This window comes from Ovis aries, chromosome 18, assembly GCF_016772045.2.
Source record: "Ovis aries strain OAR_USU_Benz2616 breed Rambouillet chromosome 18, ARS-UI_Ramb_v3.0, whole genome shotgun sequence".
NCBI lineage: Eukaryota > Metazoa > Chordata > Mammalia > Artiodactyla > Bovidae > Ovis > Ovis aries.
The window spans coordinates 62330418-62355828 of NC_056071.1; the positions used below are offsets into that span (position 1 = coordinate 62330418).

Here is a 25411-nt window from a genome sequence, read left to right on the forward strand (position 1 = left end):
GATAGCAGTCTGCAGGGCCGCACATGATCTGAACCCCATCCTTGGCAATCCCATCCTGTACCACTTTCCCTCAAGCATTCTGCTCCAGCCACACCACCTCCTCGCTGTTCCTTGAACTCAGCAAGCATGCTTCTACCTCAGGGCCTTTGCACCTACTATTCCATTTGCCTGACATGCTCTTCCCCTAGGTACCTGTGTGGATGAGTTCCTCACTCCTTGTACCTCACATGTCACCTTCTTAAAGTGATGTTGCCTGTTTAAAATAACCCTGCTACATCCATCCCCAGCTCTCTTTATTTCCCCCAACTCTGAGTTTTCTCCCATCTGACTTCCTGTTTACTTGTTTGTTTATTGATTCTGTCTCGCCCACCAGGAGAATGTGAGTTCCATGACCCAGGAAACCCCAAATGCAGTTTTATTGTCACCCATTCTGGAAGCTACAGTAAGTGAGCTTGGCAGGAATAAAGTTAAACAGGAGACAGGAACTCACCAGTACCTTGAAATGTGCCTAAAGCAACACCAAACAGGCTTGTTTACAATCTGGTTATCACACTGCTGAGTTAGCATGCCCAAAATATGCCCTGGTGAGAAGGGCTGCAGAGCACCCGGGTACCAGCCATGCCCTTGGGGCCAGGTGGCTTCCTTTTCCGAGGCTCAGTTGCCCTGCCTGTTAACTGGGTGAGTAACAGATCTGCTTCCAGAAGGTGTGAGTTCAGATGGAGTCCGGCTCAGCATGGTGCCCGGCATTTAATAAATGTTCAGTGAATGTCTCAGGTTATTCCCCCTGTGGTTCAGTTGTTCAGTCGTGTCTGACTCTTTGCGACCCCATGGACTACAGCACGCCAGGCTTCTCTGTCCTTCATTATCTCCCAGAGTTTGCTCAGATTCATGTGCATCGAGTCAGTGATGCTATCCAACCATCTCATCCCCATCGCCCTCTTCTCCTTTTACCTTCAGTCTTTCCCAGCATCAGAGTCTTATCCAATGAGTTGGCTCTTTGCATCAGGTGGCCAAAATATTATTCCTCATGCCAACCCCCAACTTCTGCACCAGGGAGATGGTTTTATTCTTCTACATCTTTCTAATAAAACTTCTGGAGCCAATCAGCCTGGGATTCGCGTCCTGCCTGGTGACCCTGAGCCAGGGCTGTACCTCTCCATGCCTCAGTCCTCCCATCTGTGAAGTGGGCCTGATAATACCGACTCCACAAGGTCCTGTGGGGAAGGGAGCACTCTTTGATGGTGACTTCCAGAGACCTTAATGTTTCCCATTTCTTCTAGTTTCCTTCTAGGACACCTCCCCTACTTTTGGAAAAAGGATGAGGTTTGTGGCCGCGTGCTCCAAGATGTGTTTTTGGATTGGTGGGTCCTACCTTGGTATTTGTTGCTCCTACCCCAGCCCCCACTGCTCATGGGCCAGCTTCCCTCCACCCCCAGTCCAGCACACACTCCCCTCCCTGGCCCAGGGCATTCTCACCCCCAGTAGATCCTCTTCTAGGCAGACAGGCAGGTTCATACAAGCGGGTTCAGAAGGCAAGCTCCGGGAAGTCCCAGTGGTCCAGTGGTTAAGAGTCTGTGCTTCCAACGAAGGGGCATGGGTTCAATCCCTAGTTGGGGAACTAAAATCCCATATGCTATGTGGTATGGCCAAAAAAAAAAAAAAAAGAAAGAAAGAAAGAAAGAAAACGAAGAAGAAGGCAAGTTCTGCCTTTAGCCAACTTTGCATGGCTTTAGATCAACCATCGGAAGCTCTCTGAGCCTCAGTTTCTTCATCTGTAAATTGGGTGTGTGTGTGACTATGTAACAGTCATTGGTGTTTGGGGTGGGATTTTACATTTCTCAAAGCCATGATATTGCTTGATTCCCAGCACAACCTTCTGGGGCAAAGGAGAAGATTAGAAACCCTGCTTTCATGGATGTGGAAACTGAGGCCAGAGAGGGATGCAATTCAGCAGAGTTGACACCAAGGCAGAACCTAGGCTCCAGACCCCTGTTGAGTGCCCCCCACCCCTGGGGTGGGATGCCTTGTTTCTCCAGCTGAGCCTGGGTTGATCTGATGATGTGCACATCTCTGGTAGTTGACAGCCTCCTTTGCATCACTTTGGTTTCCAGGGCTAAAAAGTACGGGCCCGTCGTGCGGGTCAATGTCTTCCACAAAACCTCGGTCATCGTCACGAGCCCTGAGTCGGTCAAGGTAGGGAACGGCGTGGATTTGAAGGAGAGCCCGCCCCTTCCCTGGTTGGGGGCATGAAACACTCCCCCAGGGACTGTGGGAGAGACACTGCAGAGTCACACGGATCTGGGCTGGTCCCCAAGGATTCCAAAGGGAACAGCATCTTCCTCTCTAACCACCCACCTTTTGTTGGTAGCGGTGGGAGGGGGTGCTCCTAAAAGCAGGGCTGTTTGATGTAGACAGTGAGTTACTGTTCGACTCTTCTGGGTTGGGAACTGGTACACGTACGTCCAGTTAGTCCACCTCTCTGAGCAGTTCCTTCCTCTGCGAGCTGGGGCTATAACCCCTCTCTTTTAAGGCTCTGATGAGAAGGAAATGTTGATCCATTTATTTAACAAATGAAGGAATAAATAAAGGGTCAGATTTTGCTTCAGCATGCACTTCTGTGTACTTTCCAAATATGAACCCATTTAATTGGTAGGGACTCTTTCCGGTCCTCATCTTGGAATCGAGGAAACGAAGGCAGACAGCATAAGCTGGCCTGTAGTATGTGCAGGATCACATCTGCCACGCTGGTACTGAGAATGGGCATCAGACAGTCTACTTTGAAGTTGGCAGAACTGGGCTTTGCCGCCAACTGGCTGTGGAACCTCGGACCATTTATATTGTCATTCTGGGCCATCGTTTCCTTGTTTGTCAAATAGGGATGCTGCTGCCCTCGCAGATGATTATAAGAATGAAATAATGCACGTGAGCCGCCCAGCCCATGCTTGGTGCTCAGTAAATAATGGTGCTCTTATTCTCCTAGCGGGTACCAAGCTGACTTGTGGGTGCAGTGCTCTGCTTCAAGGGTGGCTGTGGTGATTAAGCGGGATAAAATACAACTCTGTGTCTAGATCACGAGACAAGTGGAATGACCGTGATGTCTCTAACAGGACATTAAAAGTCATTTTATTATTATTATTTTTTAAAAACCTCATTGCAAATTCAGACACAGTTTAAGACTTTTTAAAGCATGCTCCCAAAAGCCATACACGAGACCTTCATGATGTTCAATGAGAAAAGAAATTGAAAGATACATATTAGTATGATGAATTACATTGACTAGCATTCAAGTGTTAAACCAACCTTGCATTCCTGTGCATGATACAGTTTGTTCTTGGTTACATGGACACAATTTACACATCTTTTGTTAAGAACTTTTGTTTCTATATTTATTCTTGATCCCTGACTTTGGAATCAGGTTGATAGGCCTCATAAAGTGAGTTGGGAAATGTTTGCTCTCCTGTTTTTTGAAAAAGTTTATATAGGTGTAGTGTTATTTCTTCCTTGAATGTTTGCTAGAACTTACCAGTGAAGCCATCTAGGCCTGTCATTTTGTTTAAGGGAAGTGTTTTCTGTTTTCTTTAAATTATACAATCAATTTTTAAGATTGATATATGACCATTTGGGTTTTTTATATTTTCTTGAGTTTTGCGTCATTCAAGGAATTTGCCTAGTTCTTCTAAATTGTTGAAATTACTGGTATAAAGTTGTCTGCCATACTTATTTATTATCTTTATCATGTATACTAGCTCTGTGGTGGTGTTCTCTTTTGTTCCTGAGAATAGCGATTTCAGTTTTACCTTCTTGAATAGACTAGCAAGAGGTTTTTTTCCCAAAATCATGTTAGTTTTGTTCCTTTAAAGAGTGCTGGACTTCATCAAATTGCCTGAATTCAAATCCTGTGTCCACCATTTCTCATGTCTGTGACCTTGGGCCAGTTTTTCATCTAGATGTAAGAAGAGGATAGAAATGCCACCCACGTCTTAGGGATGATGGGGCCTTAAATGAACGGCAGGATGCCGTTGTGTTCTGGAGTTTGCAGAGCACCTGCTGTGTCCAGGCGCCATTCTCCACGCTCTTCATGTGGAGCTAACTCACTCTCACAGCAGCCCTACCAGGCAGGCACTCTCCTGATTCCCATCTTGCAGAATAAGGAAACAGGGGCAGAGGAGGTGAGTAACTCACCTAGGGTCATAGAGTTAGCAAGCGGTAGAGGAAGAATCTTTGAGCCCAGATTCAAATTTAAGCCAGCAGAGTCCACAGCCTGAGCTGTCAAACCCTGGGCGGTGCTGCCTCAAAAGCTGTTTGCTAACATTACTGTTGCTACCATCCTGCTCTTGGTGAGGAAGTGGACCTTTCTTCCAGGAAGCCTTCCTTGACTTCCACGATTAGTTGGCACTAACAACACTGAATCTTTGCTGAGTGCCTCTTCTGTGTCCTAGAAGCCCTCCCACCAGGTTTTCCCCCTTTCCTATTCTGGTTTCAGAGCAGCCCATGCCTTTTATTGTTTTAGCCACTGTACAAGGTGGCGTGGTGTGGGCTCCTGAGCATGGGTGTTGGAGTGAGGAAGCCCCCTCCCCGACATCATTCCCCAGATGTGTGACCACAGAAAAAAATCCCTTCGCCCCTCTATGCCCCGTTTTCCTCATCCCGGAAAGACAGGACTTCTAGAGGAAGTAGGTGAGATCACACGTACGGGTGTTCCCACTGTTGGCACTCAGCTCAGGGTGACTTTTTGGAGGTGTGTTTCACAAGAGCCCAGAAAACTGCTGAGTCCTCTGCAGCCTCTCATGGGGGCACAACCTCATGTTGCTTTTTCGGGGATATTTAGAAGTTCCTGATGTCAACCAAGTACAACAAGGACTCCAAGATGTACCACGCGATCCAGACTGTGTTTGGCGAGAGGTAGGATTCGAGGGGGGTCCTGGGGGGCAGTCTGGGAGGGCCTCAGGCTGCTAGTGGAGGGCCCACAGGGTCCAGAATGTTGGATGTAGCATTCAGTCCCAATACCCCGGCTGCCAGGCACACAACAGGGGCCATCCGTGGTGGGCACCGCTCTTGTCTTCAGCAGCTTCCCAGTCCTCCTTTCCCCTCCAGGTGGGAATAGGGGGGTCACTGAGGTTGGGACACACAGTCACCCCGTTTCTTATGTATTTGTTATGGTAAATTCACATCACATAGAACCTACTTTCTTAACCACACTGGATTTGGTACATTCTCCACGTGCATAATTGTCACCACTGTCTGGTTCCAGTACATTCTCATTATCCTGAATGAAAGGTGAGCTGACCCTGTCAGGCAGTCAGTTCTCATTTCTTCACCCCGTTTCTCACATCAAGCATCTGTCTCTCTTGCAGGCTGTTTGGCCAAGGCTTGGTGTCTGAATGTGACTATGAGCGCTGGCACAAACAGCGGAGGGTCATGGACCTGGCCTTCAGCCGGAGGTGAGCGAAGCCGCAGATGGGCCCCAGTAGTGTCACGGCTGGTTGCTCAGAGGTGGTGCTGGGCTCCCAGCCTGGGTGGGCTTGGAAAAGGCGCACCTGCATTTGAAGGGGCCTCACTTGGGCTGAAGGGAGAGAAGAAGGACACTGCATCACTGATCAGAGAGAGAGAGAAAGAGACAGGCAGGCCCGGGGGTGGGGGGCAGGAGTAGAGAGGCCCCCGTGTGGTTTGTGAGCATCAGGATCTGAATGACCTCAGTGCCTGGAGGTGTGGGGGTCCCTGCCCACCAGCCGCTCCCCTAGTTCAGATCTCATCTCTCCTCATCTGGACTTCTTCATTTATTGTTTTCATTTGAGGGTAACTTTTTTTTAACTTTTATTTTCTGTTTTTAAAATTTTTTATTGGAATGTATTTGATTGACATTGTATTAGTTCCAGGTATACAGCAAAGTGGATCGGTTATACATATACACGTACTGACTCTGTTTTAGATTATTTTCCCACATAGGCTGTTACAGAGTATTGAATAATCCACAATCCATATTCAAATTTTGTCTTTTGTGTAATGACAGCTATTTTTTCCTTGTCTAGGATCTAGTCCAGGTTCATGTGTTATATTTAGTTACCATATCTCTTTAGCCTCCTTTGTTCTAGAACAGTTCTTAGTCTTTCTTTGAATTTCTTGACCTTAAGATTACTGGCCAATTTTGTAGAATTTCCTGCAACTTTGTTTGTCTGCTGTTTCTTGCTCCATAACCCTCGGTTTGTGCCTTTTTGGCAGGAATGGCCCAGGAGTGATGTTGCATCCTCCTCAGGGTATCGTATCGGGAAGCTTGTATAGATTTGTCCCTTTACTGGAGATGTTAACTGCTCACTTGCTTAAGAGCTTCTGTTTAGTATATAATCTGTACGACGACCACGTTAACCTTTTCGCTTAGAGTTTTATCCCAGCCTCCTCCCTGGCCTCTGTGCCTCCTGTCTCCCTCCTCCGATGCATCTACCTCGCCACCCTGGGGAGATCCTGCTGACTCAGATCTAAGCATACTTCCCCCTGTCCTGAAGCCTTCAGTGGCTCCCTATGATCTGCAAGATGAAAGTCAGACCTCACCCCCCTCAATCTGCTCCTGAGACCCCGCCAACCTTTGGACCCTGTCTCCTCCAGCTTTCTGGAACTGCTGGGTTCTGTCTGGCGTCTCTGCCTTTCTTGCTGCCACCCCCCTGCCCTCTGTATCACCCCAGGGAATTCCTGTGCCTCCTTTGATACCCAGCTAAGATGTCACTGCTTTGGGGAAGTGTTTCCTGACCTCCTAAGACTGAGGTCATGTCTCCTATCACATCCGCTGCAATGCTTCCCTTTCAGTCTGCCTCCCTCCCTAGATGTCAGGTCCTTAAAGGCAGAAGATGCGCAGTGTCCCTGGACCCCTACACCCAGCCTGGCACCCGGCTCTGCACAAGCCCTCCAGGAACGTCCATAACGTGAATGAATGCCTGGAATGATGTTGGTTTTACTGGAATGTTGCCAGGAATGATAAAAGGAATAGACTAGGAGGCGGCATTTATTGAATAGATGCTTGTGCTGAGCGCCAGGGTTATGAAGGCCAGCCGAGGTGACATAGTCCTGCCCTCAGGAAGCTTTGAGGTCATCGGAGGACATGGATTCTAATCACATGACTGCTCGCAGTGCTCATGGCGTCACTGTCTTGGTGGACTCTCTCTAGCTCACTGAACCTCATGCTTGAACTGCACTTTACATTTTATTAAATGCTTTTACAGATATTTTTATTTAAATTTTTTAAATTGTGGTAAGATACACATAACATCACATGTACCATCTTGTCCATTTTTAGGTGTACAGTTTCAGTGGTATTAAGTATATTCATATTGTAGTCAACCATCACCACTATTTTTATTTTTTATTTTCACAATAAGGTAGTTGTCTAAGTTACATTTTATTGGAAACACAAAATACACAAAGTTGTATGAAAGAAAAGTTGGATGATTCCTGGGTTTATGAAAGTGTCAGTGACCGTTGGTGAATCTGAATTCACTACTGGGGGTAAAAAAGCAGGAACCACTGGTGAGTTTCACCTCCAGCCATTGCACACAGAAAATCATCACTGCTGCTGCTGCTGCTAAGTCACTTTAATAAAACTGTGAGAGTAAACTGCCAGTTTCTGCTTTTTCAGGTATTAATTTTGCTGAAAGGCCTTGGTCCCAGTCATTCCATCATAAACAAGGGGTTGGGGCTTTCCTGTACGGCTAACGTTCTAGTCTGATATTCTGTACGTGCAGTAGCTGTAAGGGATTCAGTACTGGTGTGACAACCATCCCAGGGGACCCAAATAGTCACTTAGAATGTGACTTTTTTTTTTTTTAAGAAAAAGACAACTACAAGGAATCTTGCAAATTAATATATACTTGCAAACCACAGAAGTGTGAGAAAAAAAATCAAGAGTACTTTGAGGGGCATAGATTGAGCGCTTCCCTGGTGGCTGAGTCAGTAAAGAACCGACTGCAGTGTAGGAGACTGTCTGCAATGCAGAAGATCTGGATCCGGTCCTTGGGTTGAGAAGGTTCCCTGGAAAAGGGAAAGGCAACCCACTCCAGTATTCTTGCCTGAGAAATCCTATGGACAGAGGAGCCTGGTGGGCTACCGCCCATGGGGTCACAAAGAGTTGGACACGACTGAATGACTAAACCACCACCACCAACACCCAGGCTTAGGAGACATTTTCCTGAGGATGTGGCATTTGGGTGTCCATGTGGAGAGAAGGCAGATGTTAAGGTGCTAGTGCAGTGTAGGGGTTGAGGATGGAAGGGGAGAGAGCTCAGGCAGAGGGGACAGCATGTGCAAAGGCCCTGAGACAGGAAGGAGCGCCGTGCTTTGGAGGAGATGAAAGGCTGTTGTGACAGGAAAGCAATACTGCAGGTGGGGATGAGTAAGAGCAGACAGCCTCCTGGGCCCAGGTGAGGGCTTCCCCTCCCTCCTGAGAGAAACAGGGTGCTTCAGAGCATTTGAGGTGGGCAAGGATGAGATCAGAGTGGTGCTTTCAGTAAAGTCCTGGACCACAGAGAATACGATATGCAGCTGTCGTGGGATGGGGGCAGTAGTGACCACAAGGATGCCAGGACCTGTGCTAGAGCTGGAAACCAGAGAAGAGCTGGCTGATTGTAATGAAGAACTAATAGTCTTTCCTAACTAAAAAAAGTCACTCTTTTTTTTCTCTCTCTCTCTTCCACAATTTTCTCTTTTTATTGGTTTTAAACACCTCTTATTTGAAAATAATTTCGAATTTCTAGATAAGTTTCAAGAATAAGAATGGGAGAGAAAACATTCTTATGCCCTCTACCCAGATTGCTAACATTAAAAATTACTTTTAATTTCAAAAGCAGCACTTTCTCTTTGTAAAAATTCTGAAATATGTAATGTACAAAGGAGCAATCTTCCCTCCTCCCAATCCCTCAGGGATACCACTTTTGTGAATTTGGAGTATATCTTTCCATACCTCTTTCTAAGCTGTTTGCCAGGCAGACAAGTCAGGTAGCTATCCTGGGGCAGGGGCACTGTGGGTTGAGAGTTCTGGGTCTGAAGACTCATTTCTGTTGGGCACCTTGATTGCTCAAGGACAGAGAGTGAAATGAGATGATTAAAGGCTGAAGATGGTGGCCTGGGCAGGTAAGGACATTGGGCAGTATGAGCAGAGAGGTCAGAGGGGAAACCTCCTGGACTCTCAGAGGCCCTAGAGGCCTTTATTCCCTCCCCCCCCCCGCCACCCCCCCGCACTGTCCTTTGGAGTTTCTACATTGCCACATCTCCTTGGAGTCAGAGTTGAAGGGCCCAGTGGCAGAAAGGGTACATGTGGAATCATTAAAAGAAGCATAAAGGGACACGAGCCATCTTGAGTGGAAGGGGATTGGGAACCCAAAGGCTTAGTTTGATTATTGCAACCCCAACCTGTGAGCTGGGTCTCGTGGGGAGATCAGAAAGGCTGGGGGAGGCCCCCATCACCACTCTGCACAGTGTCCGTCCAGAGAGGGGACAAAAGATGTCCGCAGGTCTGGGCTGGTCCCAGTGGCTGCTGATGCCTATGCTGTTTCCCCAGCTCCTTGGTTGGCTTGATGGGAACGTTCAATGAGAAAGCAGAGCAGCTGGTGGAGATCCTGGAAGCCCAAGCGGATGGTCAGACCCCAGTGTCCATGCAAGACATGCTGACCTGTGCCACCATGGACATCCTGGCCAAGGTGATGGGAGGATGGTGGGGTGGGGGTGGGGCAGGCCACACCAGCAATGGGCTCTTCTTCCCTCCTCCCCCTCCTTGCTTCCCTCCTCCCCCTCCTTGCTTCCCTCCCCTCCCTCCTGCTCCTCCATGTATCAGTCACCCCTTCTCTGCGCTGGGAGGGTCATCTCCTTTATTTCCTTGAACATTCGGAACAACCTGTAGTGAGACTGGAGCTACTAACTCATTCTCTAGACACGGACATGCAGAAATGCAGGGACTGGCTCTTGGCTGGTCAGTGGCAGGACCAGGACTGGATCTCAAGTCTGCCTGACTGTCAGCCTGAGCCCACCCACCCCCACCGGCATCTCAGCAGGGGCCCAGATAACTTCAAACCCAGGTAAAACACGGAGTGCAGGCATAGTGAGCGAGGCGTTATCACCATTCAAAAATTCACTGGGAGTTTGGATTTAGAATGAACATCCAAGGAAGGCTGCATTCCAGGGGAAACACATCTTGTCAAGGAAAGAAGCCTAGGTTCCCTGAGTGGCTACTCTGTGCCACTTAATCCTATCACATCCCACAGGGTCAGGACTGTCACAGGTTGTTGTAAGGAGTGGACGGCACAATGCACACAGAGCTTGCCCTGGGTCTTCAGTCCTCCCATCCCCCGCGTGTGACCTCACCCTTTTGTCTCCCCCAGGCAGCTTTTGGGATAGAGACCAGCATGCTGCTGGGTGCCCAGAAGCCTCTGTCTCAGAAAGTGAAACTGATCCTGGAGGGCATCAGCGCATCCCGGAACACTCTGGCGAAGGTACCAGGCATCATGGCTTGTCTCGTCCTCATTTGCTGGAGCAATTCCTTCAGTGATTTTTTTTTTTCCCAGAATGGGTTTTGAGTTCTGATATGTCTGAAGTGACTTCCGAATCAGTCAGGATTTGCATGCATCCCCTAAAGTAGAGGCAGAAAATCAAAATGGTTTCAGAAAATTAGGAGTAAATCTTTCTCGTGTGTGAAATGATCCTGAAGCAGGTAACCCAGGATGGCAATGGTGACTCCGCAACGTCAGATGTTCCTGGATTTTTCTGTCTTTCTGCTCCAGTGTCTTTAGTGTACCTCCTCATTGTAATAAGATGGCTGCTGCAGCTCCAGCTATCACCTCCTTGTTCCAGGCATGAAGGAAGAGGAAGGGGGAAAGGTGGTACTATTACTGAACCAAATTTGAGTCTGCTTGCCTGCACACAGTAAAGCCCATCTTATTGATACTGGGTTGTGGTAAAGGAAAGTGCAGGGTTTATTGCAGGGCACCAAGCAAGGAGTGCTAGTGCCTAAAAAGCCTGAACTCCCCTAAGGCTTTCAAGGAAAGATTTCAAAAGACAGAGTGAGGGAGAGGAGTTGTGGGGTGTGAGATCTTTTCGTAGATATTCTGACTGGCTGGTTGTGAGGTAATCAGGAAGCAACATTATCAAACTTCTGGCTCTGTCTGGTCTGGGGTCTACGTGCTTATGGGCAGCATACTGCTAACCTCCTCCACCGGAGGAAGTATCTGCAAAACAACTCAAAAGATATGGCTCCGAATATTATCTATAGCCCCTGAGGAGGAACTAAATGTCCCTGACTTTATTTAATGACTATTTTTATTTTGTCTTCCTTGGCTGTTTCCTTTCTTTCTGCATTTTCTCACTTCTCTGATTAAATGTACCCTTTGGAACTTGGGAAGACGTGGGAGGCTACAGTGTTCCTATAGACAAGAGGCAGGTGGAGGATGGCAGGGGGCAGGAGGGGTTGGGTTCTGCTCTGGGAAGACCCCATAGGGTCGCACTCAGCCACAGCACTTGAGCTGATTCCCAGACAGATGCCCTCCTGTTCCCTGGGACTTCAGACTCTGTGCTTAGAATCCCCTGATGCCACTGCATCTGTTCAGCAGTTAATTCCACTCCACTTCCCTCTGGCTTCTGTCCACTTTCCGCCTTCAGTGTAACCCTGACTGTATCCATCCTTCAGGAATCCTTAAAAAAAAAAATATATATATATATATATAAAATTTATTTTTGGCTATATCACCCACGACATATGGGACCTTGTTAACAGTTTCCTGACCAAAAATTGCGCCCACACCCCCTGCAGTGGAAGAAGCATGGAGTCTTAATCACTGGATCACCAGGGAAGTTTCCCCCAGGAATCCTTTCCTATTTTCCAGTGCTCCGTGGATTTTTTAAAAAATAATTTATTTTTAATTAAAGGACAATTGCTTTACAGTATTATGTAGGTTTCTGCCAAACATCAACATGAATCAGCCATAGGTATACACGTCTCCTCCCTTTTGAAGCTCCCTCCCACCTCCCTCCCCTTCGCACCCACACCTGGGAGATTGTTTCAGATCCCTGCTTTGCCTTCCCTGGGTCATACAGCAAATTCCCGTTGGCTATCTATTTTACATATGACAATGTATGCTTCCAGGTTACTCTCTCCATACATCCCACGGTCTTCTTCCTCCCCCCACCCCACCCCCAGCACCACCGACCCACCCCCAGCTCCCCATCTGTCCATAAGTCTGTTTTCTATGTCTGTGTCCCCAGTGGTCCGTGGATATTTTAAGGCATCTTTCCCAACATTTCTAGGGATTCAGAGCAGGAAGGGGAAGCCAGTGCTTGGGCTTAGCCCACCGTCTTGATGAAATATCCTGGCTACTTGATCTTTTCTAGAATGTTCCCAGGTTCTTCTGACTTCCTAGCCTGCTGTGGATTTCTGAAGTCGTTTTGGAGCTGGGGGTGCAGGGGAGTGGGTGGGGGCGCGCACTGACGCGGAGTGGGAACTCTCCTGCAGTTTATGCCGGGCAAGTGGAAGCAGCTTCGCGAGACCCGGGAGAGCGTCCGCTTCCTGCGCCAGGTCGGCAAGGAGTGGGTCCAGCGGCGCCGCGAGGCCCTGCAGAGGGGGGAGGACGTGCCGGCCGACATCCTCACGCAGATCCTCAAAGGTGCCGGGCCTGGGAGTGGGGCGCGGCGGGGGTGCCCCTCCCCCGCCAGGGTGTCCCATCACAGGGGACAGGGGACCAGGCTCCTGGGGCCCTGAGACGCGCCTTGTCTTTCAGCTGAAGAGGGGGCCCAGGACGACGAGATCCTGCTGGACAACTTTGTCACCTTCTTCATTGCTGGTCTGTAGCTTCAGCGGCCACCAAGGGTTCCGAGCTTTGCAGGAATGCTGGGGACCGTGCGCTACCTGACTCGGAGCTGGTCTTAGACAGGCTGAGCAGAGTCCCACCCTGGGGGGGGCTGGGGTGAGAGGAGCAGACTACCTCCCTCGTGGCTCGGGGAGGCCCAGGAGGCTCTCTTGGTGCCCCCCCACCTGATTGTTGTTCAGTCGCTAAGTTGTGTCCAGCTCTTTGCAAAGCCGTAGACTGTGGCCCACCAGGCCTCCCTCACCGTCTCCTGGAGTTTGCCCAAGTTGCTGTCCATTGAATCAGTGATGCCATCCAACCATCTCATCTTCTGTCGCCCCCTTCTTTTCCCACCCTCAATCTTTCCCAGCATCAGGGGCTTTCCCAATGGTGGCTGCTTGCATCAGCCACCTGGTTAACTCCTTAATCCACCTGGTTAACTGAAGTGAAAGTCGCTCAGTCATGTCCAACTCTGCGACCCCGTGGACTGTAGTCTACCACACTCTTCCGTCCATGGAGTTTTCCAGGCAAGGGTACTGGAGTGGGTTGCCATTTCCTTCTCCAGAGGATCTTCCCGACCCAGGGATCGAACCCAGGTCTCCCGCATTGTAAGCAGATGCTTTACCATCTGAGCCACCAAGGAGCTGGCAATTGTGAAGTTTCATGAAGCTCCCTTTGGGGGCTCAGGAGAGCTTGGCCACGTGAATGCAAGGCTCTGCCTTACTCAGAATTTGTGGTGAGGCCTTCAGTAGATTAGCACCGGAAGAGCGTTAAGCACATTGATTCGTTTATTCATCAAATACTTCTTGAGCATTGTTCTTCACCTGGGAAACTCCTCACCCTTCAGACAGGAGATGTACCCTCTCCAGACCTCAGAAGCTGGTGCCCACAGCTTAGGCAGGTCATGAGCCTTGGCCCCAAAAGCCTTGCTTTCCTTGAGTCCCAGCTCTGCCCCTCCTGCTGTGTGACCCAAGAGAGACATATCCCTGTCAGCCGCAGCTTGCTCTTCTGCAAAATGGGGACAAATATCCCTCCAGGCCAGGTGAGGCCCAAGGAGGGTTGGAGGAAAGGTCTTCCAGGGTGTGGTACCTGCATGCATGGGGGCAAAGGCTGGCCCTCTGGCTGCACTGGGTGGGACCAGGTGCGGAGGTGGACAGCTGTCTCTGTATCTGGAGGTCTGGCTCAGCCAAGGGGGCGCAGTGAGGCCTTGAACTGCCTCTAGGGGCTCGGGCTCTCAGAGGCCCAGTGGGTTGGGCCAGCCTCAGCCCTGTAGGCCACATGGGGCTGCCACTCTCCTCCTTCCCCACAGGTCACGAGACTTCTGCCAATCACTTGGCGTTCACGGTGATGGAGCTGTCGCGCCAGCCCGAGATCTTGGCGAGGTATGGAGAGGAGAGGTGGGGGGGGGGGTCCTCTTGAGGTTGGTGAAGGGGGCTGTCTGACCTCTGGTTCCCAGAGGGCCGCCTGCTCCTACCTCCCACGGCTGAGCCCCCGGCCCCGTTCAGTGGGCCCCTTCACCCCAGCGTCTTTGCACAAGCTGTTCCTACCTCTAGAAGCTCCTCTTCCTGCTTTTCTCCTGGAGAACCTCCCTCCCCTCCTTCCCCCTCCCCCCCCCCCCCCCCCCCCCTCTCCCTCCTCCCCACCCCATATCCTCTACCCCTCCCCTCCCCTCCCCTCCCCCTCTCCCTCCTCCCCACCCCATATCCTCTACCCCTCCCCTCTCCTCCCCTCCCCCATCTCCCCTCCCCTCCCCCATCTCCCCTCCCCTCCCCCATCTCTCCTCCCCTCCCCCATCTCTCCTCCCCTCCCCATCTCCTCCCTCCCCATCTCCCTCCCCTCCCCCATCTCTCCTCCCCTCCCCATCTCTCCTCCCCTCCCCCATCTCTCCTCCCCTCCCCCATCTCTCCTCCCCTCCCCCATCTCTCCTTCCCTCCCCCTTCTTCCCCCTCCCTTTCTCCTTCCTCCCTTCTCCCCCTCCCCATGCCTACCTTCCCCATTCCCTTCCCCCTCCTAAAACCTTTCTGACCCCAAAAGCAGCCACTCCGTTTCCCCAGCTAGCCTGCCCCCAGCTCACACATGCACCTTCTCCCGGGACCGTCTGCTTTGAGTCTATTTCAGTCGTGAAACCGGAAGCTCCAAGAGGGCAGGGCCTTGGCTGTTTCTCTCCTGAGATGTGTGCAGGGCCTGGCCAGGGGCTGGCACTGAGGACTGAACCGAATTCCAAGCCAAGTGCTGAGGGAGTGCTTGTCTTCCGCTGGCGAGACAAAGGCGGGCCTCCCTGGGGAGGTGGCATTTGAGCGGGGGCTGTTGGTTTCCTTAAATACAAACAGGGTCCCTCAAGGACTGGGGCCCAGACAGGCTGAGCCAAACGCCAAGGACAGGCTGGGGGCTGGGAGCTCTGGGGACGTGGGGAAGGGCCCATTAGGGCAACGGTTGTCATGCCCAGCAGTGTCATGCCCAGCAGAAAGGGCAGACTGAACCATTGCCTGGGAGTATAAAATAACACATAGGGCTTCCCAGGTGGCGCTAGTGGCAAAGAATCCACCTGCCAATGGAGGAGATGCAAGAAACACGGGTTCCACCCCTGGGTCGGGAAGAGCCCCTGGAAAAGGAAATGGCAACCCACTCCAGTATTTTAGCATGAAAAATCCCTGTTTGAATCCCAGTTCAAAACACAGGGTTTGAACTGTGGGGCCCCCTTACACGTGGATTTCTTCCACTAAGTACTGGCCCCAACACCGCACGGTCCCCAGTGGGTTGAGTCCAGAGATGTGGAACCGCGGACACAGAGGACCAATTGTCCAAACTTACACTCAGATTTTTGACTATGCGGAGGGTCGGTGCTCCAACTCCTGTGCTGTGCAAGGGTCAACTGTAGCTTATTGGTGTTTAATAATACAGAATACAAATATAATTATAAAAATAAATAAAATGAAAATACATAATAGTATTTATTAAAAATTTGGAATAAACAGAAAAGTTTGATTAATTATTACAGTAAATCCAAGGACTTCCCTAGCAGTCCAGTGGTGAAGACTCCACACTCCAATGCAGGGGGTGTGGGGTCGAGCCCTGGCTGGGGAACTAAGATCCCACATGCTGTGTGGCATGGGCAAAAAAATCAACAACAATAAATCTACTCGTGGTGCCCCCATCCGCCCAGCGACAGTTCATGGTTAATTCCTGAATTTTACCGTGTGTATTATCACGACATTGCTCCACATTTCTGCAACCTCTTCCCAAGTCCATTCATTCTTTTTTCCTTAAACTCTTTTATTTTGCATTGGGGTATAGCTGATTAACAATGTGGGAGTTTCAGGTGAACAGTGAAGGTGTTCCGTCATACATATACATGTATCCATTCTCCCCCAAACCCCCGCCCCCCTCATTCTTTTTTAAATATTGTGTGTGTGTGTGTATCGTATATATTATATCACATCGATAATAAAGTTTACCATCTAAACTATTTTCAAGTGTGTAGTCCAGTGGCACTAAGTACATCCACAGTCAGGCAGCCATCCCCACCGTCCATCCCCAGAACATTCCAGCGTCGCAAACAGAAACCGTCCCCATTAAGGACTAACTCCCCACTCCCTGCCTCCCTCCCTCCAGCCCCTGGCCACCACCATTCTAGTTCCTGTCTCTGTAAATCTGACTCCTCCAGGTACCTCCCACAAGTGGAATCCTACAGCATTTGTCCTTTTCCCTTGGTTTCTTTCGCTCAGCGTAGCGTCCCTGAGGTTCAGCCACGTGGCAGCATGCGGCGGGATGCCCTTCCCTTTGAAGTCTGAACCATACTCCATTGTATGGATGGACCACCTCTTGTCTGTCCATTCATCCATCAGTGGACACTTGGGTTGCTTCCAGCTTTGGGCTATTGTGAATTGTGTTGCTACAGACGTCAGTGTGCAAATATCTATTTGAGACCCGACTTTCAGTTGTTTTGGGTGTTAAGCACCAAAAGAGGTGGGATTACCATCGCATGGTAATTCTGTGTTTAGTTTTTTGAGCAGCCTCCGTACCATTTTCCATAGCAGCTGCGCGATTTTGCATTCTCATCAGCAGTGCACAAGGGTTCTGGTTTCCCCACATCCTCACAACCCTTGTTATTTTCTGCCTCCGGCATGGGTAGGAAGTGGTCCAGGTCCATTTTCACTGCTATATATTATTGTTTACATTTTATTTATTTTTAATTGGAGGATGATTGCTTTGAGCTCCCTGCATCGTACAGCAAATTCCCACTGGCTGTACATTTTACATACGATAACGTGTGTGTTTCAATGCTACTCTCTCTATTAGTCCCGCCCTCTCCTTCCCCTGCTGTGTGCACAAGTCAGTTCTCTGAGTCTGCATCGCTATTACTGCCCTGCAAATAGGTTCATCAGTACCATCGCTCTGGATTCCATGTGTATGCGCTAACATATGATAGTTGTTTTTCTCCCTCTGACCTAATTCCCTCTGTATCACAGGCTCTACGGTGTGCATCCTAAGCCTGGTGCCTGTATCGTTCATTCTGCCCTTTCCAGCTGCTTTGAGCCTAGCTAAAACAGGCCTCTTTGTGCCTTTTTTTTTTTCAAGGTGTAAAGAAAATTCAGCTTGCATTTTATAAGGATGGTATCAAATTTATATATTTGAGAGAAAGGGGTTCTGAGAATAATTCTCATTATAAAGAATTTATAATCCTGAGAGAATTGGCATCAATATAATATTAAGTCTCCCAAACAAAGATGGAATTTAATCTCCAATTATGCAATAGGCATCTTTGTGCAAAGACCCTGTTCTGAGGTGGTTTACCTCCTGCAGCCGATTCCAAGCAGCACACAGTGATGGGTGGATGTTTTGAGGGCCAGAAACATAGTTCCCAACGGCTTGGGCATCTGGGTTTGGACATGGCGGTTCCTCCAAGAACAGGGTCCGGGGGGCAGTGTGTGCAGCTGAAGGGGGCCCCAGGCCTCTCTCGTCACGCTTCCTGCCATGCCCCCTCTTAACACTCAGGTGGGGACCTCTCCCCTTGGAGACAAACTTGTCTTTGTCTGACCGACAGGCTGCAGGCCGAGGTGGACGAGGTCATTGGGTCCAAGAGGCACCTTGACTGCGAGGACCTGGGGAGACTGCAATACCTGTCTCAGGTGTGGGGGTGGGAAAGAAGCTCCTGGGCAGAGGTGGGTGATTGGCTGACCAGGCCTGCTGCCTCCCTGGACCCTGTAGGACAGGGATTCTCCCATGTCCTGGCACCTGAGAATCCCCTGGGATATTAAAGACCCTCCCTGTGTCCAGGCTGCTCCAGACCAAGGGTATTGAGCCACTGGGGGTGAGGCTGATGCTCCCCAGGTGACCCCAACATGGAAATCAGCCCATTTGTCAAAGGCGCTATGTTTGGGTTTCCCAAGGAGCCTGGGTTCCAAAGGTCTTAGACTTTCCACCAGGGGGCCAGTCTCGGCCGGCAAAGTCCCATCCAGTCCCTGACACAGCACAGGGGAGGCCTTCCTCCAGCTGCCCTGGGTCCTCGGAATGGTGGGGGCCCCGGTTCAGGGGAGGCCTGGCTCCTGGTGCGGTGGCTTTGATCAACCCCCTCCCCGGGCCTCAGTTTCCCCTTCTGTCCCATGAGGGGTTGGACATGGAGATGAGGCTAACCTTACAGGGGCTGGGGACCCAGTCTGGCTGTGGGCACACATGCAGCGCCATGAATGGGAGCAGAGAAGGGTCTGGGACATGCTTCTGGCACTTTCCATGGGGGTTTTCCTGACATCTGTCTCTCATTATCTGCCCATGCGGTGTCTGCAGGTCCTTAAAGAGTCGCTGAGGCTGTACCCGCCTGCGTGGGGCACCTTCCGTCTGCTGGAGGAGGAGACCTTGATTGACGGTGTCCGAGTCCCTGGCAACACACCGCTCCTGGTGCGTGGGGGCCCTGCCTGCCCACCCCCGCGTGGCTGGGTCGGGGCTGTCCTCTGAGGTCAGGGGCTCCGCCCTGGCCACCCTGTGCCTTCTCACTTGAGTCTAACCATAACCCTGTGATGTGCTTTCTCTCCCCGCCACACTGTCCAGCGTGAGATTACAGTGGGTGCTTTTACAACGGAGAGGCCTCATTTACAGCTGAGGCCGCTGAGGCTCAGAGAGGTTAGGTTACTTTCCTGAGGTCACACAGCTAGCAAGGGGCAGATACAGGGATGTGCCCAGTTTTTGAGCTGGCCCAAATTTGCCCCAGTTCCTTTTCTGTCCACAGCTCCTTCTCCCACTAAGGCTGGCTTTTCTCCCCCTGGTCGCCCTTAATTTTGTTTCTCTGGCTGTTTCCTCATTCATTCACTCAGGCTTCATTCATGTACAATGACCTCCATAAACTCACTACCCCTCCCCGCAAAAAACTAGAATGTAACGAGCTGTGTATACACGGCTCTCCTGGTTCCCCCCAGAAGCTGTCACTCTCCTGAATTCTTTGCTTGCCACCTGCTCACCTTTGTGTGTGTGTGTGTGTGTATCCACACAATAATATGCTCTAGGACTTGCTTTCTGACTCAGCACAATGTCTGTTAAGATTGTGTAGATTTCCACGTGCGGCTGTAGGCCGTCCGTTTTCACTGCCCTGTAGCAAGGCATCAGTCATTCTGGATTGCTCTGTGCTGTGTTGAGTCGTTTCAGTCGTCTCTGACCCTTTGTGACCCCATGGACCATAGCCCGCCAGACCCCTCTGTCCATGGGATTCTCCAGGCCAGAATACTGGAGTGGGTTGCCATTTCCTTCTCCAGGGGAGCTTCCTGACCCAGGGATCGAACCCGGGTCTCTTACGTCTCCTGCATTGGCAGGCGGGTTCTTTACCTGGGAAGCACCATATTGGATTAAGGGCCCCAGTGACCTCATTTTCACTTAATTACATCTTTAAAGAGTTTATCTCTAAATACAGTCACATTCTGAAGTTAACTTCAGCATATGAATTTTAGGGGCACAAGATTCAGCCCAAATAGGACCCAGTTTTATTTTCACAAAGAAGAATGATGTGTCCCAGCTGCTGAGCGGCTCCCCCTGCCCCAGGGCCCGGCCAGTCTCCTCTGCACACACCAAAGCTTCAGCCATGCGTGCTTCTTTATCCTGTTTATCTGCGCTTTTTGAGAAACTACCAGCTACCGCAATGACCGTCTCTTTAGAATGCCCTTGCATCTGAAAGGGCGAGGACCCGGGGCTGGCTCTCAACCCCCGTGTCCAACCTGAACCCCGTGACCCTGAGTGGGCAGACCTGGGCTCCAACCCCAGCCCTGCTCCCTGCTGGCTGAGTCATCTCAGGCAAGACCTGAACTTCCGGGCCTCAGTACCATCCTGGCAAGATGGGGGTGCTGGTACCTGAGTCAACAGGATAATGTACATCCTCTGCCTGGCAAAACCCCCTGGCATGTAGTAGGCACCTTTTGGTGCCCCTAGACCCCTCCCCGTCTTACACTCCCACTCCAGCCCTGGCAGCCCTGGACCCCACACAGAGGAGGAGCAGTGAAGATTTGGAGAGACACTTGGTGCAGAGGCCAGCACCCAGGGCCCGGAGCCGGGGCACAGAGCATCAGCCCCAGTCAGGAGGCACCAGGTATTCAGGTGAAAGATTACTGGGGGGTCAGTGGCATCCCTGCCCCACTCCACTGAAGCGAGTCTTTATGTTGAAGACAAATTGGAATAACAGCTCTCAGGACGGCCTTGCCGTAGACCTGAGCTTGCATCTCGTTTTGGCCACTTACTTGCCAGGTGACTTCAGGCATGTCATGAACCTCTGAGCCTCAGTTTCCTCATCTGTAAAATAGGGATAATTGTGGCTCCCCACACAGGGTAAAGCCAAGCATGGGATGATATAGCGTGCCCAGCTGGTGGGCGACACATTGGGCTGCCCTCTTTCTTCCCCTTAGACACTTTTCAGGGGCCAGTGGAATCCCACCCTGGTCCAGATGGGCGGGTGGGGAGGTGGGCGAGGTGGTAGGGAGTCGAGGAGGGGGTACTCTGCTCCGAGTATCCCCACTGGGTGACTGCAGCAGGTGGGGGAGGTGTGAGGGGACCTACCCTTGGACCCAGAGACAAGCGGACCCTCTGCCCGGCAGTTCAGCACCTACGTCATGGGGCGGATGGACACATACTTTGAGGACCCTCTGACTTTCAACCCGGATCGCTTTGGCCCCAAAGCACCCAAGTAAGTCTGTCTTCAAGCTGCCAGCTAGTGGGGGCCTGGTGGGAGGACGGCCCCAGCGGCTCTGGTCTGAGCTGCCGTGACCACTGATGACTGCAAGGGAGCTGGGAGCCCCACTCTGCCCCCATTTAGAGGGAAGAAATCACAGCTCAGAGAGGTTAGGTAACTTGCCCAAGGAGGCACAGCCAGCAAGGACTCAGACTGGTTTTAAAGCGTGTGCTTGTAACCAGTCCTTTATACTGGAAAGCCCTGTGACTTGGGCAAGTGGCTGAGCCTTCCCTAGCCCAGATGACCCTATCTGAGAAATGGGAATACCAACAGCTCCCTCTAGAGTGACTGCTTTTAAGTACAACAGCTCTGATGGGGTCTGAGTCCAGACCCAGACTGCCTGGAGCAGGACACGTGACCGCCTAAGTGGACCAAGTAGGATCTTGGGGGAGTGGCTTTGCCTCTCTTAGCCTCAGTTCCTCCGTCTGTGAAACGGGACCAATCGCAGCTCCTTCTGGAAGGCTCAGTGGAGGATGAAATGAGAAAACACTGACCCAGAGCTCAGCAGAGTCAGCTGGTGATGTCTTTAGTGTGGTCAAAAGCAGCCCCGGCCCAAAGCCGTCATCACAGGGGTGGCCCCGTCACGACTGTCACCTCCTGACGCCTCCCTCCCATTCGCAGGCCCAAGTTCACCTACTTCCCCTTCTCCCTGGGACCCCGCTCCTGCATCGGGCAGCAGTTTGCTCAGGTAGGAGGCCAGCCGCGGGGTTTTGGCCCAGAGGTGACCACGGGGTGGCGTCTGGTCTAGGAAGCACTTCAGAGCCCCCTGCTGCTCCAGGGTCCCCGGGGCTGGGGGCTGGGGGCTGGGGGCCCAGGCAGCCATGGTGCCTCACTCCCTGTTCCACGCCGCTGACTCACCCTCCCCGCCCCCTGCGCGCACAGATGGAGGTGAAGGTGGTCATGGCCAAGCTGCTGCAGAGGCTGGAGTTCCGGCTGGTGCCCGGGCAGCGATTCGGGCTGCAGGAGCAGGCCACACTCAAGCCGCTGGACCCTGTGCTGTGCACGCTGCAGCCCCGGGGCTGGCAGCCGGCGCCCCCGCCCCCGCCCTGCTGAGGGGCCCGGGTGGGACCACACTCCTCGGCCAGGGCCCTGGGCACCCTGCTCCCCCACCCCCATCCCCAGGAGCACCCTCCACGCTGGCTCCCAGCGGGCCCTCGGCCCTCCACTGCCTGTTTCACCCCCTCCGAGCTCCCCCTCCCCGCTAACCCTGCCATCCTCCCACTGGTCCCTGCCTAACCCCCAGCTGCCACCCAGATGTGCTGTTTCTCTCTCCCTACCCGTCCACCCCCCCCACCCCGCCTCTTTGCACAGACCACTCCCTCTGCCAGACACCCTAACTCTTGCTCACTCCCTAAAGCCCTGTTCAGGTGTCACCTCTTCCAGGAAGCCCTCCTGCCATCCCCCGGCTGGGCCAGGGGCCCCTCCTCTGTGCTCCCCCACCCCCATCACCTGTGCTACCTCTAACACCACACTGACCACACTGTATCATGAGTGTCCTTTGACATGACCGACTGCCCTGCCAGGCTCCGAGTGCCTCGAGGGCAGGGCCTGCGTGTGATTCATCTCTGAGCCCCCTGTGCCCACCCAGGGCCTGGCACAGTCGATGCTCAATAAATAAATATGTGTTGATTGAAAAAATGGATGGCCAGACTGGGCCAGGACGCTCTGGCCTCCATTTGCTCATCTGTAAAATGGGGGCCACATTGAGAGTGATCTCTCTGAGGGCCGACATACCTCTGGAAGCTGCCCCCGGAGACGCCCAGATAATGCCACATTGGGAGAAGACCGCCCAGGTTCCCAGGCTGTTTTAGTAGAAGCCCGTTCCCTCGTGTGGAAGACTGTGCTCCTAGGGTGAGGCTGGGACTGTGGGCAGTGTTGAGAGCTTGAATTGAGGGGCTCGGGGACCCTGGGGCCTTTGTGGTCTAGTCTACTCCCAACAAGGCCATGGACACCCCAGAGGGCCTCCGACAGGCCAGAGCCCCCAAGACCTCTCTTGGGGGCAGCCTGGTGCCGCTGAGCACGAATGCCCACTGCACCCTTTGCATCTCTTGGCACAGGGCTGCCCCTCCCGACCTCTGGGGCCCAGGCAGTGAGACTGCAACCCTCATGGCAGTGGACAGGTAAAGAAATTTCCCCTTCCTGCTCAGGGCCAAGGGGCGGCCAAGGGGCAGGAAAACCTGGCCCCCCCCCGTGTCCTCTGGGCTTGTCCAAGGAAAGGGCCACCCCCAGTTTCTCCTTCAGCATTTGGGAGTTTGTCTAGGAAAAATAAGCTGCCCCCGGACTTCCCTGGTGGTACAGTGGATAAGAATCTGCCTGCCAGCGCAGGGGACACAGGTTCGATCCCTGGTCTGGGATGATTCCGCATGCCGCGGAGCAGCTAAGCCCGGGCGCCGCAACTACTGAGCCTGTCGTCTAGAGCCTGTGCTTTGCAACAAGGGAAGCCACGCAGTCAGAAGCCTGTGTGTTCCCTGTAGAGAGTAGTCCCCACCCTCCTCAACTAGAAAAAGCCCACACACAGCAATGAAGAACCAGCACAAACTAAAACACCAGAAATAAGTTAACTAATTAAAAAAAGAAAGAAGGAAAGAAACTGTCCCGGGCTCCCTGCCTGGGCTACGTGCCCCAGACAGATTCCCCCCGCTATACCCAGGAGGGTGTGGATTTAGGGTGTCCTATACGTCTGTTTGCTGTACGTCTGCTCCTCAACCCTTGCTGCAGTCTTGAATAATGGCTCCTAGGGATCTTCCCATTTAGCAGATGAGAAAACTGAGGCTCAGGGGAGGCAGTGACCTGCTGGGCACTGGGATAGAGCCGCTAGATGTGGGAACCTACAGTAAGAGCGGCTGCACCTGCGCCTCTGGGCAGGGCGTCGGACCTCCGGGTGCGGCTGTGGCTGCAGATTCCTTGCTGAGTGAAGGTCCTATGCTCTCCCAGCCCCCTGCCAGACCCGAGCTCTAAGCTGGGCCCTTATCAAGCTACACACCACCCCCTCGGTTTCCATCTACCTGCCTTGGAGGGAGGGGGCGTCGGAGGAAAGGCCAGAACCTTCTGTGGTTCTGAGACGGCTGTGCCAGCTGGACCAGCCTTTGGGGTGGGGACCAGAAACTTTTCTTTTTAAGGCCCGCCTCCCCTCCCACCAGGAGATCCAAGCTTCCCTGGTGGCTCAGCTGGTAAATAATCCGCCTGCAATGAGGGAGACTTTGGTTCAGTCCCTGGGTTGGGAAGATCCCGTAGAGAAGGGAAAGGCTACCCAATCCAGTATTCTGGTCTGGAGAATTCCATGGACTGTATAGTCCATGGGGTCACAAAGAGTTGGACACGACTGAGCGACTTTCACATCACAGGAGTCTCCAGGGTGCGCAGGGCTGGTACCAGCCCCTGGAGCCCAGACAAGATGGACGGGATTAAGACCAAGGTTCTGCAGCCCGACCTCCTGGGGTCAAATGCTACCCTATCTGTCACTGGTTAGGGCTTGGCCCCCAGTCTCCCCATCATAAGGGAGGACAGATAATATTACCCACATCCTAAGGTTGGTGCGAGAGTTAAGAGCGTCCTCCGAGGATGGTGCCCCGCACAGAGTCTTCCACAGTGGGCGATGGCTGCACACCCAACCTCCGCGGCATCTTGATAGCTGTTCCCTCCAGGGAGGGGAGGCCGGGCCGTGCAGTTCCCAGAAGGGACGCATGGTGGCGCCCCGGCGCAGCGCTAGGATCTGCGTCCGGCCCCCGGCCGTGTGGACGAAGCCTCTCCGTCGCTCCGAGGGTCCGGCGGTCCGGAGGGCCAGGGACTCGAGGCGACGCCAGCAAGCCCAGCCTCCCGAAGGAGCGGTCAGGGCGAGAGGGTGCGACGCTGGCCGCCCCCCGGTCAGGCACGGATGGTCTGGGGCCTCCAGTGACCCTGGCGGTGGGGAGGAGGGCATTGCGGTCCCCATTGCAGAACCGGGGCCACTGAGACGGGCGGAGGTCAGGCTGGTGGGGCTGCCGGGGCGCTGCCACGCGTGGGGGTGCGGCAATCAGCCGGTGCCTCCCTCTTCCCTCTCCGGTGGGGAGGCCTGGGTCTGGCGGGGGCGATGCTGGCAGGCCCGCGATGGGACGAACTGGGCCGTCTGGACTCACCCAGAAAGGGTCCGGGGGTGGGGGAGGTGGGGGAGAGAAACACGTGAAGCGGAGTCCGGGGTCAGGCTGTTTGCTGTGGCCGCACCAGGTGGCTCTGGTCCCCTCCCTGCCCTGCCATTCCTTCCCGCAGGACGGCGGGCAGCGATGGTCTTTCCCGGCTCGCAGCCTCTCTGTCACCCTGGACAAGGTGCGATGGGTCTACACGCTCACCCTCAGGACGCTTCCAGCCTGCACACTCACCCGAGCGCCCCTGACTCCCCAGTGCTGAGTTGCTGCAACAC

General features: G+C 52.6%; 1 protein-coding gene across 1 annotated transcript in view; it reads left to right on the forward strand.

Moving 5' to 3' along the window:
• The window catches only part of LOC101117622 (cholesterol 24-hydroxylase), a 28348-nt gene extending 5695 nt beyond the window's left edge, over nucleotides 1-22653 (forward strand). The window contains exons 2-15 of the mRNA XM_015102048.4: nucleotides 1281-1361; nucleotides 2112-2193; nucleotides 4829-4902; nucleotides 5355-5441; nucleotides 9542-9680; nucleotides 10359-10469; nucleotides 12482-12632; nucleotides 12747-12809; nucleotides 14122-14194; nucleotides 17857-17941; nucleotides 18597-18707; nucleotides 20882-20970; nucleotides 21637-21703; nucleotides 21898-22653. Of these exons, the coding sequence (XP_014957534.2) occupies nucleotides 1281-1361; nucleotides 2112-2193; nucleotides 4829-4902; nucleotides 5355-5441; nucleotides 9542-9680; nucleotides 10359-10469; nucleotides 12482-12632; nucleotides 12747-12809; nucleotides 14122-14194; nucleotides 17857-17941; nucleotides 18597-18707; nucleotides 20882-20970; nucleotides 21637-21703; nucleotides 21898-22068 (1384 nt within the window). The 3' untranslated portion in view covers nucleotides 22069-22653. The remainder of the gene's footprint in view (nucleotides 1-1280; nucleotides 1362-2111; nucleotides 2194-4828; nucleotides 4903-5354; nucleotides 5442-9541; nucleotides 9681-10358; nucleotides 10470-12481; nucleotides 12633-12746; nucleotides 12810-14121; nucleotides 14195-17856; nucleotides 17942-18596; nucleotides 18708-20881; nucleotides 20971-21636; nucleotides 21704-21897) is intronic.
• Nucleotides 22654-25411: the final 2758 nt, after the last annotated feature.